Source organism: Musa acuminata, chromosome BXJ1-4 (assembly GCF_036884655.1).
Source record: "Musa acuminata AAA Group cultivar baxijiao chromosome BXJ1-4, Cavendish_Baxijiao_AAA, whole genome shotgun sequence".
NCBI lineage: Eukaryota > Viridiplantae > Streptophyta > Magnoliopsida > Zingiberales > Musaceae > Musa > Musa acuminata.
Window position 1 is genome coordinate 39,222,968 of NC_088330.1, and position 12,694 is coordinate 39,235,661.

The window sequence follows — 12,694 nt, forward strand, 5'->3', positions numbered from 1 at the left end:
GGGTTTAACATTGTTCTGCCATGTCACTTGAGTGGAAGATCTTGTCTTTCACAGTGTACACAATATATGAAACACTAAAGAAAACCACTCTTTGCCGCGTAAAATGAACCAGAGACAAGAAACGGTTGACGAGAAACCAAGTACAAAGGTTTGATTTCTCAGTAATTACTAATTAGAACAATTGAATCAAGTTTTAACTTAACTTTTCAATAAAATATGAAAGATCATCATGTGGTTGATGTACAGATTTGAGACACCCCCTGCTGATTTTTGTTCAATTGTATATATATAGGAACATGAAAACTAGTGCTATGAGTCATCTTCTTTCCAATATGCTTGCTTTATGCATGCTGTTACAGCAGTTGCTCCAGTAGTTGCTTTCCGAATCCTTCTCATCAGCTTCTCTTTTAAGTCTGCAAAACAAGAGATCGACTTCATCGGTTCATCCCAACAATAGGGTTGTCTGTACTATAGCTAATAGGGTCAAGCATGTCGAGATTCCAACACCTCATCGGATGTTAGCTGGAGGGTATCAATCTTTTGCCAAGCCATCAGGTGTAGGACATGATGCTCTATACGGGGCTTCGGTGTATACCAATTTATCTACGCACAGGTGAGTTATCGAACTCTTCGTCTTCCTGCTGGCACAAACAATCTGGCAGAGGGTTCTCATAGAATGCTTCTTCGGACCGAAACCTTTCCACACCCCTCGTGCCAGGAATGGGACCTTTCCTTTTGCGGGGAGAACCTTGCCTGTCGTCAAAAAATGATAGTTTAGGTAACACCATATTGAAGAAAACAGAAACATAATGTTCACACTGTCACCTACCGTCTCTTATGAATCTCTACAATAATATTTGATAACTTCTTCCCCTCTTTGAGAGATCCTCGATTGATCTTATCAAACAGCTGAACAAGATCCTTTCTGCATGCAAGGTAGACAAAAGGTTCCATAAACTCGAAAGCCTTTCATGGATAAGGAGGGGAACACTCACACATACCCTAATATTACCTGTTAGGATTAATTATTTTCCTGTGGCCAAGGAAGCGGCGGTGACCCTCAACTGCCCTTGCCATATTCCCTAAATATGAGGGGACAAATACGTCGCTTTCCACCGATACAATATAGTCAAGTGCGGCCATTTGTGAGGCATAATCTTTGAAAGGTTCAAGCTCTTCTGCAGATGCCAATTTCTCCTGCAACAAAGTTTGTAATTTAAGACCAAATCAGAAGATCAGGTCATGCCGATAGGGCTTCAGAGTTAAGACAATACTGAACAACATGCCATGTTCCTCATGGCCCAGCAATGCAAAGACAGACAAGCAAGAGAGATGCATGTGGCACTTTATGAAAATGATAATCTAACAGCACCGCATTGTTTAGTCACTATAGCAATACCGATTAGTAGTATTGCATTTTTGTGGAATCTCAGATCCAAACTTCAGGTAGATTAACTTAAACATTCTCTACATTGTCTAACCTAGGATTTTGAGGACACCTACTGTGTTAGCCAAATGGAGATTTAGACAGAAACATCACGGTTGTATTTAGAACATACACATCTCTACAAAAATAAGAGTTAGTGGCATATCCACCAAATGTGGTTCTTGACTCTTTTATTAATTGATGGCTGTACAATCTAATAGTCAAACATGATAGATGTCTTAATCTAACTCAGATATATAGCCAAATGATTTCCTTCCATCAAAATTTAACAAGATAAAATAATATGGTAGAGAAGTTAATAACAAAATTTTAGAGGGCTGAGTAGTTCCTAATATTCTTCTATAAGAGAACAAGGATGATGAGTTCAAATATTCACTTCATAACTGATATTGGAGGGATCTAAATAACTTTACAAATGGAGAGGAAGTAGAGAATTGAGACCTTTATGTTTTACCACCTTTTTGTTTGGTCAGTCTAATTCAGGCAAGTAGGAAGTACCACCAAAGTGCAGCTCTAATGGTTATTGACAATCCATAAAGACAATTTATATTCATCTGCGATGACTAGTTTTGAATAAAGCAGACTTAAGTTACAGGTTCAACTTCCATAATTGCCAATGTTAGCAGGAAATTGAAATATTATTGTTTGTGTGTTTGTGGAAGAAGGGTAGAAAGGAACAGTGTACTAGTACAAAATATGTCCACCATAGGAAAAGGTTCCTGAACATAAAAGAGTTTAAACCAAAGCAAGTCTCATAATAAGCTACCTCTTGAATTTTGCAAAGCCATGCATTTCATACCTTGCTTAATAAAATGGGAAAGCGAGATTCTAGATCAGACAAATGAGAGCCGCCTCCATATATCACCCCTGCTGCAACATATATTGGAGTATTCGATGGATACCCAAGAGAAGAAAGAAAGATTCCAACCATACCCTTTGGCCCTTTGTTCTTGGGGATCAATTTCTTTAACCTTCCAATATGAAATGTTCTCTCTGAAGAAAGAAGAAACATGTTTAATGGAATAAAACAAACATTCGACTTCTACCCAGAATCCAGAACTGGTATTTTGTAAAATACCTAATTCTTGCCAATTCATCAGATTCAACTGAAGACAAGCCATACGTGCACCCACTAAAAGCAAGCATGTCCTTTTCATAACGCAAGTGCAAAGCAATATATCGACCGTAAGACCTCATTCTCTCCACCAATAACTACAGATTAAGAAGAAACAAAACTCACGGTTGTCGGACAAAAATTAATTAGCAGCAAACAGATAGTATGAAAGACATACTTTTCCTAGTGCCTCAATCCGTGGAGCAAATCTGAGAGCCTCATAAAAAGCACAGCAACGAAGTTTTTGAATGTCAGGAGGAAGGTTATTGTTTGCAAGACGTGAATCTGACTTGGCAGCTTTGATAACCTGCCAAGAGAAGATCTAGATAGGAAATATTATCACTTATGACTATTGTATATCAGTAGAAGGATACGAGATGAACTTCAAGATACCAGCAAATATACCTGATATTTATCCCACATGTGTGATATCTCATCTTGATAGTAATCTAGTCCTGACCAGCTTCGAAAATGTATTACTGCTTTTGCAGCTGTCATCAGTTCTTTTGGTAGTTTCTTTACAACTTCGACATCATCGGCCAAGGTGTGGATGAAATGTTCTTCATCAAAAACGTCAGAGAAATTGCTGGCACATAAACATGAAAAGCATCAGAGGCACCTAAGCATATGCAAATTCACCTATATGAACTGAATTAAATAGCAGTACTTTATCACTGTATTAGAAACATAAAGACTAGTTTGGAACCTACCACATGACGTGACTTCTAGTTATATGCTTATAGTAGCTTTAGGAACATGTATGAGAGACAGTTCTTAGCACAAACACATGTGGATGATTTTTACCAACAACATCTATATAATTCAAGTGCTTCTACTACATAATAAAGAACAAACAAGAAAAAACTCGTACCTAGAATCTTGCCAAAACGATCTTTTATCAAGTTGAGGAATAACAAGTGTGGCATTAATCAATCGTGAAACGGCTACCATGTCGCATATCTGCCATTCATAATGACAATACTCATGAGGTTTCAACCAGTAATATATTAAATAAATAAAAACTATAAAGGATAGACATCATAAGTTTTACACGATGCAAAATAGCTTTCTGTAAATACAACAGGTAGCTGTGTAAGCTATAGATTATATTATTAATTAAGGAATAGGATACACAACCAAGAATCTCATTTGATGCATTTGAAAAAGAAAGAAGTGGCAAACAAAATTAACTAAAGGTCCATCAATCATGACCTGATTGCCTGTAAAACATCAGTAACAAATTTAGCACAAAAACTTACTATGTTCAATCAAATTATTTAGAGGCCATAAAAAAAACGTAGCCAACATGGAGGTAATGGCATCGATGACATGAATGAAGGTACACATATCAGTTTCTGGGTTAGTTGATGTAATTGGGATACGGAACCAGAACTCATAGTTTATTAGATGGGTTGGAATAGATTTGAGATCTGCTGGAAAGTGGGCACTAGGAAAGATCACTGGAAGCATGGGAAATCGGTTGGGCTACTTGGATTTGTCAGAGACTCACCATGTTAGGTCAATTCATCAATCTTTTGGAGAAAGGTTTGCGTAATAGCTTAGTTAGGTAACAAAGCATCAAAAATTAGCAAGAAAGAAGACTGTCTTAGAAGCACTAGACATCCTAATGAATGAAAAAGAGTTTCCTCGACTTTGATAATTACTAATATGGAATTGGAAAATAATACGATGATTTCTTTCTTCTTGCAAATTATTTACTGTTCCCATTCCCAATTGTCCCATAATCTAACTTATGAGCATATACTCTTCTATTTACAGACCTGACTTCAGCATTCTCCAGGATACTTTTTTAATTTCCAAAACTCAAGGTACCAGAGTCTTCAGCTAAATTCTTTACTCGACAATGAAACATACATGCTAAGTTCTCCCGTTCATACTAGTTTGAAACTTGACATTGGAAATGCAGCAAGCAAACTGGTTTAGGCCCGTGCAGCTACATTTTCAATATATTCTTACCAAGATGTAGGGCAAGTACTAGATTGACATCAATATCTTTTTTATGCTGCTACATTATTCTAATAAGGATTGTGTGGGTGTACTTTGCTGCTTTCTCATAACTTGTTTGTAGACAATGAGGGGTTACAACATAAAAGAACGGTCAAGTGAAAGAGAGAGAGCAACCACTGCATACCCCAGCTCGCATTTGGTTTAACCCACCATTGGCATGAACTAGCAAGTAGCCCCTCGATTGAGAAGGAGCTGAAAAATATCAAATTGAATAAAATGTTAGTGGATCACATGAAGTAAAGCAGGAAAAAAATACAGTACAAAAACCAAAAGATCGACATAATCCTATCGTGCTCCCTTACGCAGAAAAGATGAACTGGGAGCGACACAGGGCACAAAATTACGATTTGCCGGAGGCTTCCACAACTTCGCGAACCAAGAATCTGACACCGTGATGCCCACCTGCAAAGTATAGAGAGAGTGAAACCAATTAGAGGAGCCAAAAACACCTTCTTGACCATAAATGACCCATTATACACCGAAAAACAAAAAACAAAAACTCAAAAAGGGATACAAGAGCATAATAATTTGCCAAATGCAACAACAACAACAACAGCTGTAACCCATCAATAACTAAAGCAACATTCCGTGACACGTAGTACAAGATTACCTTCTGAGTGGAAATCCGAAGCTTGGCGAGTTGGGGATGCGCGATTTCCTGGGTCCAGCCGAGCTCGTTAGCCGTTCGCCGGTATCCAATCTCACGTTGCTAAACATCACCACCACCACCACAAAATCGGGTCATATCATAGATGTGGGCAAAGGATCATAAATCCAAGTCCTAAAAATTGGATCTTTTTCCGCTTTTGCGTATCAAAATATTCAGTCATTGATTAAAGAATACATAAATATACGCCTACATAACCGGTGTCGGCGGCCAAATGTCACAGAACAGAATCAAGAAATCGTCACCTAATCTCCTTTCAAGAATCAAGAAAGCCAGAAATGTGGGAATGTTTAGGTTTGGAGCAACGTAAAGAAGCCTCCTTTGAGGAGATGCCTTGGGGAGCTTGAAGGCGTCGGGGACGGCGGCGGAGGGGAGGAGGAACACGTGGGCGGCCACCAGCGCACCGACAGCGACAGCTCCAAACATTAAGAGAGTGAAAGTGAGTAGCTTTACAATTCTCCATTCAAATCTGATCTGATTCGAACCAAAGAACATTAAGAGAGTGAAAGTGAGTTATATTCGAGAACAAGTTAGTTAATTAGAGTGATCAGGCCAACTTGAGAAAGCTAAGAACCGGCCCATCTACTAAGCTCTGCTTCTATTTGATGCTTGAGACAGTCAAACACAACAATGGGCGTCTTACGGAGGGGCAATCATAGTATCCAAACATCAAAAGGGGAATGCACCCTCTTTGATGAGGGAGGAGCAGATATCATAGTAACCAAATATCGAAACTGGTCAGAATTTGTTAATTGCGCTGATGCTGCTCTCAAACAGCTCATGCCACAATGACTACACATGCAGAAACGCTAGAACATAAGCTTCTTAACATCGCAGAGGAAATGATGGTTCAGAATAGTGACAAACCACGTTGATAATAACACTGCTCAAATGTTTTCAACAATCTATCCCAGCCTGACTACTTCCAAGCATATCATCCTTACAAATTTAGCATTGTATGTAGTAGTCCAATGTGAATGCCGCCGACAAGTCACCAGAAGTGTGCTACCTGCATCAGTAAGGTCTGTACCTCCAATCCAATCTTGACGGCCTGCTGCTCCCGCTGGCGCTGGCACCGTAACCATACTGCAAAAGGTAATGAACAAGAAGCACAAGCCACATAAGTCTGTTATTACTCTTTTGGCACCTGCTCGGATTCTCAATTTGTATATGAAGACAGATTGAAATCACCGTATACTTATCCTCATAAAGTACTGCATGCACACAGCCAATGGAGTAATTTACTCACATCATCAAAATCAAGGCTGCCGTAGAGCCTGCCGTAGTTTCTCATAGGACCATACCCTCCATAAGCCTCAGCAGCGTCCATGAAACCTCCACTAGGACCAGCATCATCAAGTGGTGTTGCTGAGTCGATAGCAACCTACTCCACAAAAGAGCACAAATGGTAATCAGATGTCTTATCTCAGAAAACAATACCATGAAACATTACAAAGTTGTAAATAGAAGAGAGGTCCAAACGAGGCTGTAGTTTGACAGAAAATACAAAGAAACTAATAATGCAATAAGTTGCACTTCTTATGTGACTTGTCAATTAGGCCAAAATCTGTCTGTTCCAACTGTACTCGTCAATTTCAGAAAAATAAACTGTATCTTTAGGTTTCCCTCCAGACCATCTATGCCCCTTAATGTCACAAGAACAACAACATCCCACGGCAGAATTGAGCTGCTTCACATAGATAAGCTTCTTTGGATCTCATGAAACTTATCCAAGGCTCAAAAAATCGACTTAAAGTCATCGAGTTTCTTTGTTTAGTGTGTATTTCTCATTATTCAGGAGAGTCAGAAAGAAAATAAAAGTCAAGTAAATTTGTTGAGCAGGGATAAAGGGCCAAAGAAATATACATGAAACAGAAAGACAATAGAATTAAAGTTTCCATCTTTAATTTGGATAAAAAAAAAGCCAATCATACTTTCCAAATGCATAAAATCTAAATCATCCTATCATGTACCTCCTGTCCAAGAATTTCGTGTGTTCTGCGCGACACGCGATCTGCTACACCATCATCAGCAAAAGTCACAAAACCAAACCCTCGATGGCCGCTTCTTTTAGGGTCCTAATCATCAAAAAGTAAAAAATTACCAAAATTAGAATGGCCAAAAAAATGAAGCATGCATGAAAATCCAAATTTACCTTTGGAACATATACATCCACGATCCGACCAAATCTGCCAAAGTACTGGCGCAGATCTTCAGCACTTGCCTCCTGGGGAAGTCTTCCAACAAATATCTTTCTGCCCATCCCACGTGAAGGCCCAAAATATCCTCCTAGATCATTGACAAAGGAATTGCTTCATACTTCCATCAAAGGTTGTTGCTCTGTTGTTACTTAAAATGTGACACATACTTCCATATGCTGAACCAAACTGGTCATATAGCGTTGGAGCACCAAGAGCCGCATACCGAGTTGCTGCTGAAATATAAGCATTATATGCACCATATCCACCCTGTGCCATTCTGCTTGGATATCTCATGTCATCATTCTATGTAAAAAAACAGAGCAAAAACAATTTTCAGGAATGAAAGTCTGGTACAGCACCATTCGTTGTTACAATTGACAATGGAGGTGATCTCCATTATCCAATCCAGAGATCCCAAATTCAAACAGATGTTTACCCTTGGAGTAGCACGGTCAACAACCACAGTAGAGCCACCAAGTTCATGCGACTCTGCCATTATGGAATCCACTGAATCTGTTCATTTGAGAAGGCAATATAAGAATGGTCAGTAACGAACAAGGCTCTGCCAATGTGAAAGTAAAGAGATTGTTTCTATACCTTAGACCCTAGTCACCAATCGATAAAATGCAACCTTACCATTTTACCAAGACTCATGCTCAGAAAATGGCGGACAACAGCAACAAGATAATAAAGACTGCAAATCGATTCCAAAACTAAACCGGAAATTTTACTTTAAAAAGTTTATACCTGGAAATAGAAGTAAACAACAGATCACCTAGTACTTGACTAGTACAATAAGAAAGCAAAACGATTGCCTAAAAGTTAGAAAATAATGCATGCAGCCTAACAAGAATAGTTAGGTTCAAAAGTCTCATTGTCTGACTGCTAAGCATTGTGAGAGTTCAATAATCAAGAACCGGACAACAAAGTGGAGCAGAATTCCATGATGATGTTGTAATTCACAATATTCATACATCTAAAATCTCTTATAGGCACTAACTTTATTTTTAACAAACTAACAGATTTCTTTTGTGATCATTCTTTAAATTCAAATTGAAAACAAAGTTAACTTTTAATGTTCAGGATTGATAACTGGTCAGACTTCAAACTAAAAGAAATTGAGATTTGGTACTCTCTGGCTTCTTAAAGCACCTAAATTTTCTCTTCAATGAATCAGCACCAACACAAGCTTAATCCCAACCGAGACAATTTTAAATGTTCCTGCATTCCCATGAATACTTCCAAACCAATTGTACAATCGAAGGTTTCAATAGAAGTGGTTATCCAGTAGTATATGAAACTAATATCTACAATAGCAAAGCAATATAACCAAAGCAGTTTCATTCAACAGATAAGACAAACCTTATATTAACCAATAGGCAGTGGACAATGCTTCTCATAATATATGCTCTGAAACGATGTTATATATTTCTTCATAAACGGTTTCAGGGAGTCAAAAATAAAAATAGACAAAGAACTTCAATTTCAACTGGAACATTTTTTTAAGGTGCTTACTATTGACAAGTAGTGTAAGCCCTAACGATGAAGCACCCTATAAGAGAAGCTGTAATTTATCCACAGGGGCATTTCTTAATAGTTTTTTAAAAAATACACAAGATTTCTTAATAAATTCGATAATATACATACTGATATGAAAATATAAGAAAGCTAAACAGGCCCCAGAAAAGGTGAAGTGATTGATAGTTTATAGGCATGAGCACAAGTTACTCTCTAGAAAAATACTTCTGAAATCCTGAAATCTGTATAAAAATCAGCAAACACAGATGCAGCTTCATGTTACCTTAGCATCCTCCTCTGATGAGAAAGTTACGTAGCCACCAAAACCTCGAGAACGACCAGTGGAACGCTCCTATAATACAAGAAACAAAACTGATGAGTTGAAAAGAAATATACTCATTGGAAATCCAGTTAATTAAACACCATACAATTTAACAAGTAATATAGAGGAGATTCAGGAGAACAATAGAGATAACACAGAGATTGTGATGACGAAATCTAAAACTAGTGAAGCTGATACACAATTATCATAGTGCTTTAACATCCTTTGAGGATCCTTGTTTTGAAATATATCACTGATGTTAAGACTTCTTGATTTTGTTGACCAATATCTCTTTAAACTACATTTTCCCATACAATTTTTTGCATGATTCCTTCTTCAAGTTCTTAATATTAGGTATATGTATCTACCTATTTTAACCCTTAAAGGAATTCCAAAAAATAAGACACACAAAGTTACTGCATGTTATTTTTTCTGTTTTCCACACATGTAGAGTACAAAAAATATAACAAAGTAAATATGAAAAAAAATGTGTCGAACCTTCTTAAGAGTTAACACTCAAATAGAAAAGAGAAAATTTCTTCAATTGAGTTCATAAACTACTAAAGATTTGTCAGCCATGCAGAGAATGGATAGAAAATAATCTGTCTTGAGTTCAGAATCCTGCACCACCTTAATTATTCATTCAATTTAGTGTAACATGATGTTATAAAAGAGAAATCATAGGCATGCAGTAGCTGTAAGCACATAATTGGACATCTTATCCAAGAAGAGGTAGTTGATAATTTGGAGTGAAAGAAAGATGTCAGGAGAGGTGAAAAGTATCTCTGAACTAATAAGTAAAAAAGGTTGATACTGATAATTTCTGATTAAAAAACATAGACAATCCCACTCAAAGTGAGGCCACTGCTCTCACACCACGAATAAAGGAGGAAATGGAAAAAAGTAAAACCATATATAAGGGAACTCCATCAATTACAAATCAGATGAGATATAACAATTAACATTAAGTCCCTTTAAGGTAAAGCAATAAAATTTCAGACGGAGTACAAAAATATCAACCTTCATGACAACGCAATCATCCAAAGGCCCAAACTTGCTCATATATTGCCTCAACCCTTCCGTGTCTACATCCCAAGGGATTCCAAGAACCTAAAGATAAGGCCCCAAACGTCTTCAATAAGTCAATACTAACTAATCAACAAAAGAATCATCCAGGAAAAAGATCGAAGACACTAACCACAAGCTTGTTGGCCATGATGATGATCGTCGAGAGCACACAGATCAAGCAGAGCGAGAGACGGTACCTCTAATTCAATCTCTCTCTCTCTCTCTCTCTCTCTCTCTCTCTCTCTCTTTGTCAATCTCCTCCCTTTCCTTAACTCTTAGTTCTCTCAAGTGCGGTTCTTTTATATCTATATCTCAATATCTATCTCTCTCCCTCTTTCTACGGCACTCCCTCAACCTCTCACTCTCCTGCAGAGGACCAGACAACGCACAAGAATCGTTTCTTTCATTCGGACAACAAACACTAAACCGCGCCCCCCCCCCAAGCTCACCACCAAGACAACAAACACTTGACCGCGCGCACCACCACCCCCCCCAAGCGCACCACCAAGACAACAAACACTTAACCGCTCCCCCCCCCAAGCGCACCACCAAGACAACAAACACTTGACCGCGCGCACCACCCCGCCAACCCCCCCCCCCCCCCCCCCCACCCAGACAATACTATTAAAGAGCACGCACACGCACAAGCACAAGCATGCAGTGCCACCCGCCACAGCTAATCTAAATTAAATGTTGCCACTGCCTCCTCCTCTACCTCACGGCAGCTTGGCCGAGGCCGAGGCTGAGGCCATTCCTCCCCCTCGTGGCAGCTTGGTCCAGACGGGAGTCCCTCTTGTCCTCCAATTCAGCCTTTCTGTCGCCACCAAGACCCTGGGCCCGAGACCTGCAGCAGGAGCAGGAGGACCCCGCATCCTGCAGCTGGCCTCAAAGATGTATGATTTCGCCCTGTGGATCACCTTCATCTTCGACGCCGTCCTGGTGCTCTATCTCCTTGTCCGTTACATCGGACTCAGGGACTCGCCATCAGTCAACCGAACTGTAAGGTACCTCATGTTTACTACTGTCGTTGTGGCGTCGGCTACTGCAACGTTGGGGTATGTCCTCAACATAGCAGTCGCTTGATGCATCTGCTATTGCTCTGTTTTTGTTCAGGTAATGAAGTGTTGGGACGCACCCAACCACCCATCAAGTCTCGGTCCCGTCGGTCTGCCTGTGTCGTGTCTCTGTGTGATATCATCCTTTGTAGATCTTTTGGCACACAGTATCGTTGACTAATTAGTTATTTCATCATCGTTGTGATGGCAACTCGCAGGTCCTCTTTGAAAGATCACCATCAGTTAATTATGATTGGTGGGATTGCTTATCTTTTATTTTGCTTTTCTTTTTTCTTCTTTTCTTGTCTGCTTTTACAATGAGAAGCAGATGATGTTTTAGCTTGCTTGCAGTATTCCTGATAATAATCCAAGTGTTGTTGTAATTGATTGGAATATTTCTTATTCTTAATCTAGTGCCTATCGATTTATGCACCTGTTGTGAAGAAAGTAAAGGCCATTTCACAAAAGTAATGTTTATAGCAAACTTGACCATAGTGGTGGATATATGTATACTGAGGAATACACTGAAACCACAGATGTAAACCTGGCTAGTTCTCTTTCAGCATCCAATGACAACATGCTAACATGTAGCTTGCTGCAAACAAGAAACTAAGATGGTGTTTGGTTCAGCACTTAGGGTTGAACTGTTGATTAGAGATTTTGATCTGTGAAGTACTCATGAGATGAGATAATCTGGTGAAAAATATTTCACCTGTGTTTACCTTTTGTTTTCACTTATGATATCTAATTAGATGAGCTCCCATCCCCACTTATAATTTGTTATTGCTAAGATTTCTACTTTGATGCCACTCCCACAAGTTTGTCTGCCCAGTTTTTATCATCTACTGACTCTCAGGCCTTCAGTGTAGAATATTGACTTTGGAAACCATCCAAAGTTCAAACTCCCATGGCTAACACCTATAGGAAGAAAATTTGCAGCATGATGCATTGACAAGTGACTGCCTCAACAGATGTTTCTAAGCAAAAGGTGATCAAACTGCATGATGCATTTGCAGAAGATTAGGTTTAATTGGCAACCTCGACCAAACCATGAAGACAAACCAATCCCAGTCCTTTACTCTTTTAACTTTGCTCCATGTCAATATTTTCAAGAACCGACTCCCTAAAATTATAATAAGTTTATATGGATTAGAACAAGAGAGGTATGATAATGTGCTAACCACTGGGGTATAGCTTTATGAAAATAGATAATTCGTGTTCTTTTTTTATGAAAATTTCAATTAAGAGGTAAAAAAAGTAGAGAGAAAAGGAAA

General features: G+C 38.8%; 1 protein-coding gene and 1 pseudogene across 1 annotated transcript; both read right to left on the reverse strand.

Moving 5' to 3' along the window:
• Positions 1-203: 203 nt before the first annotated feature.
• Positions 204-5,958, reverse strand: LOC135666458 (O-fucosyltransferase 7-like; annotated as a pseudogene).
• A 144-nt stretch (positions 5,959-6,102) lies between these two features.
• Positions 6,103-10,794, reverse strand: LOC135672197 (uncharacterized). The gene is made up of 10 exons (XM_065180654.1): positions 10,496-10,794; positions 10,318-10,407; positions 9,259-9,327; positions 9,201-9,210; positions 7,894-7,970; positions 7,625-7,760; positions 7,412-7,545; positions 7,230-7,334; positions 6,506-6,640; positions 6,103-6,342 (listed from the first exon to the last, which is right to left on the reverse strand). Exons 1-10 carry the CDS (start codon positions 10,511-10,513, stop codon positions 6,271-6,273), a joined length of 846 nt encoding a protein of 281 aa, XP_065036726.1. The 5' UTR covers positions 10,514-10,794; the 3' UTR covers positions 6,103-6,270.
• Between the last annotated feature and the right edge of the window lie 1,900 nt (positions 10,795-12,694).

Excerpts from the sequence above, each read along its gene's own strand:
- LOC135672197 (XM_065180654.1), bottom strand. Across the intron at positions 7,335-7,411 it reads TGGATGTATATGTTCCAAAG|GACCCTAAAAGAAGCGGCCA; the intron begins GTAAATTTGGAT and ends TTTGATGATTAG. Across the intron at positions 6,641-7,229 it reads ACGAAATTCTTGGACAGGAG|GTTGCTATCGACTCAGCAAC; the intron begins GTACATGATAGG and ends TTTGTGGAGTAG.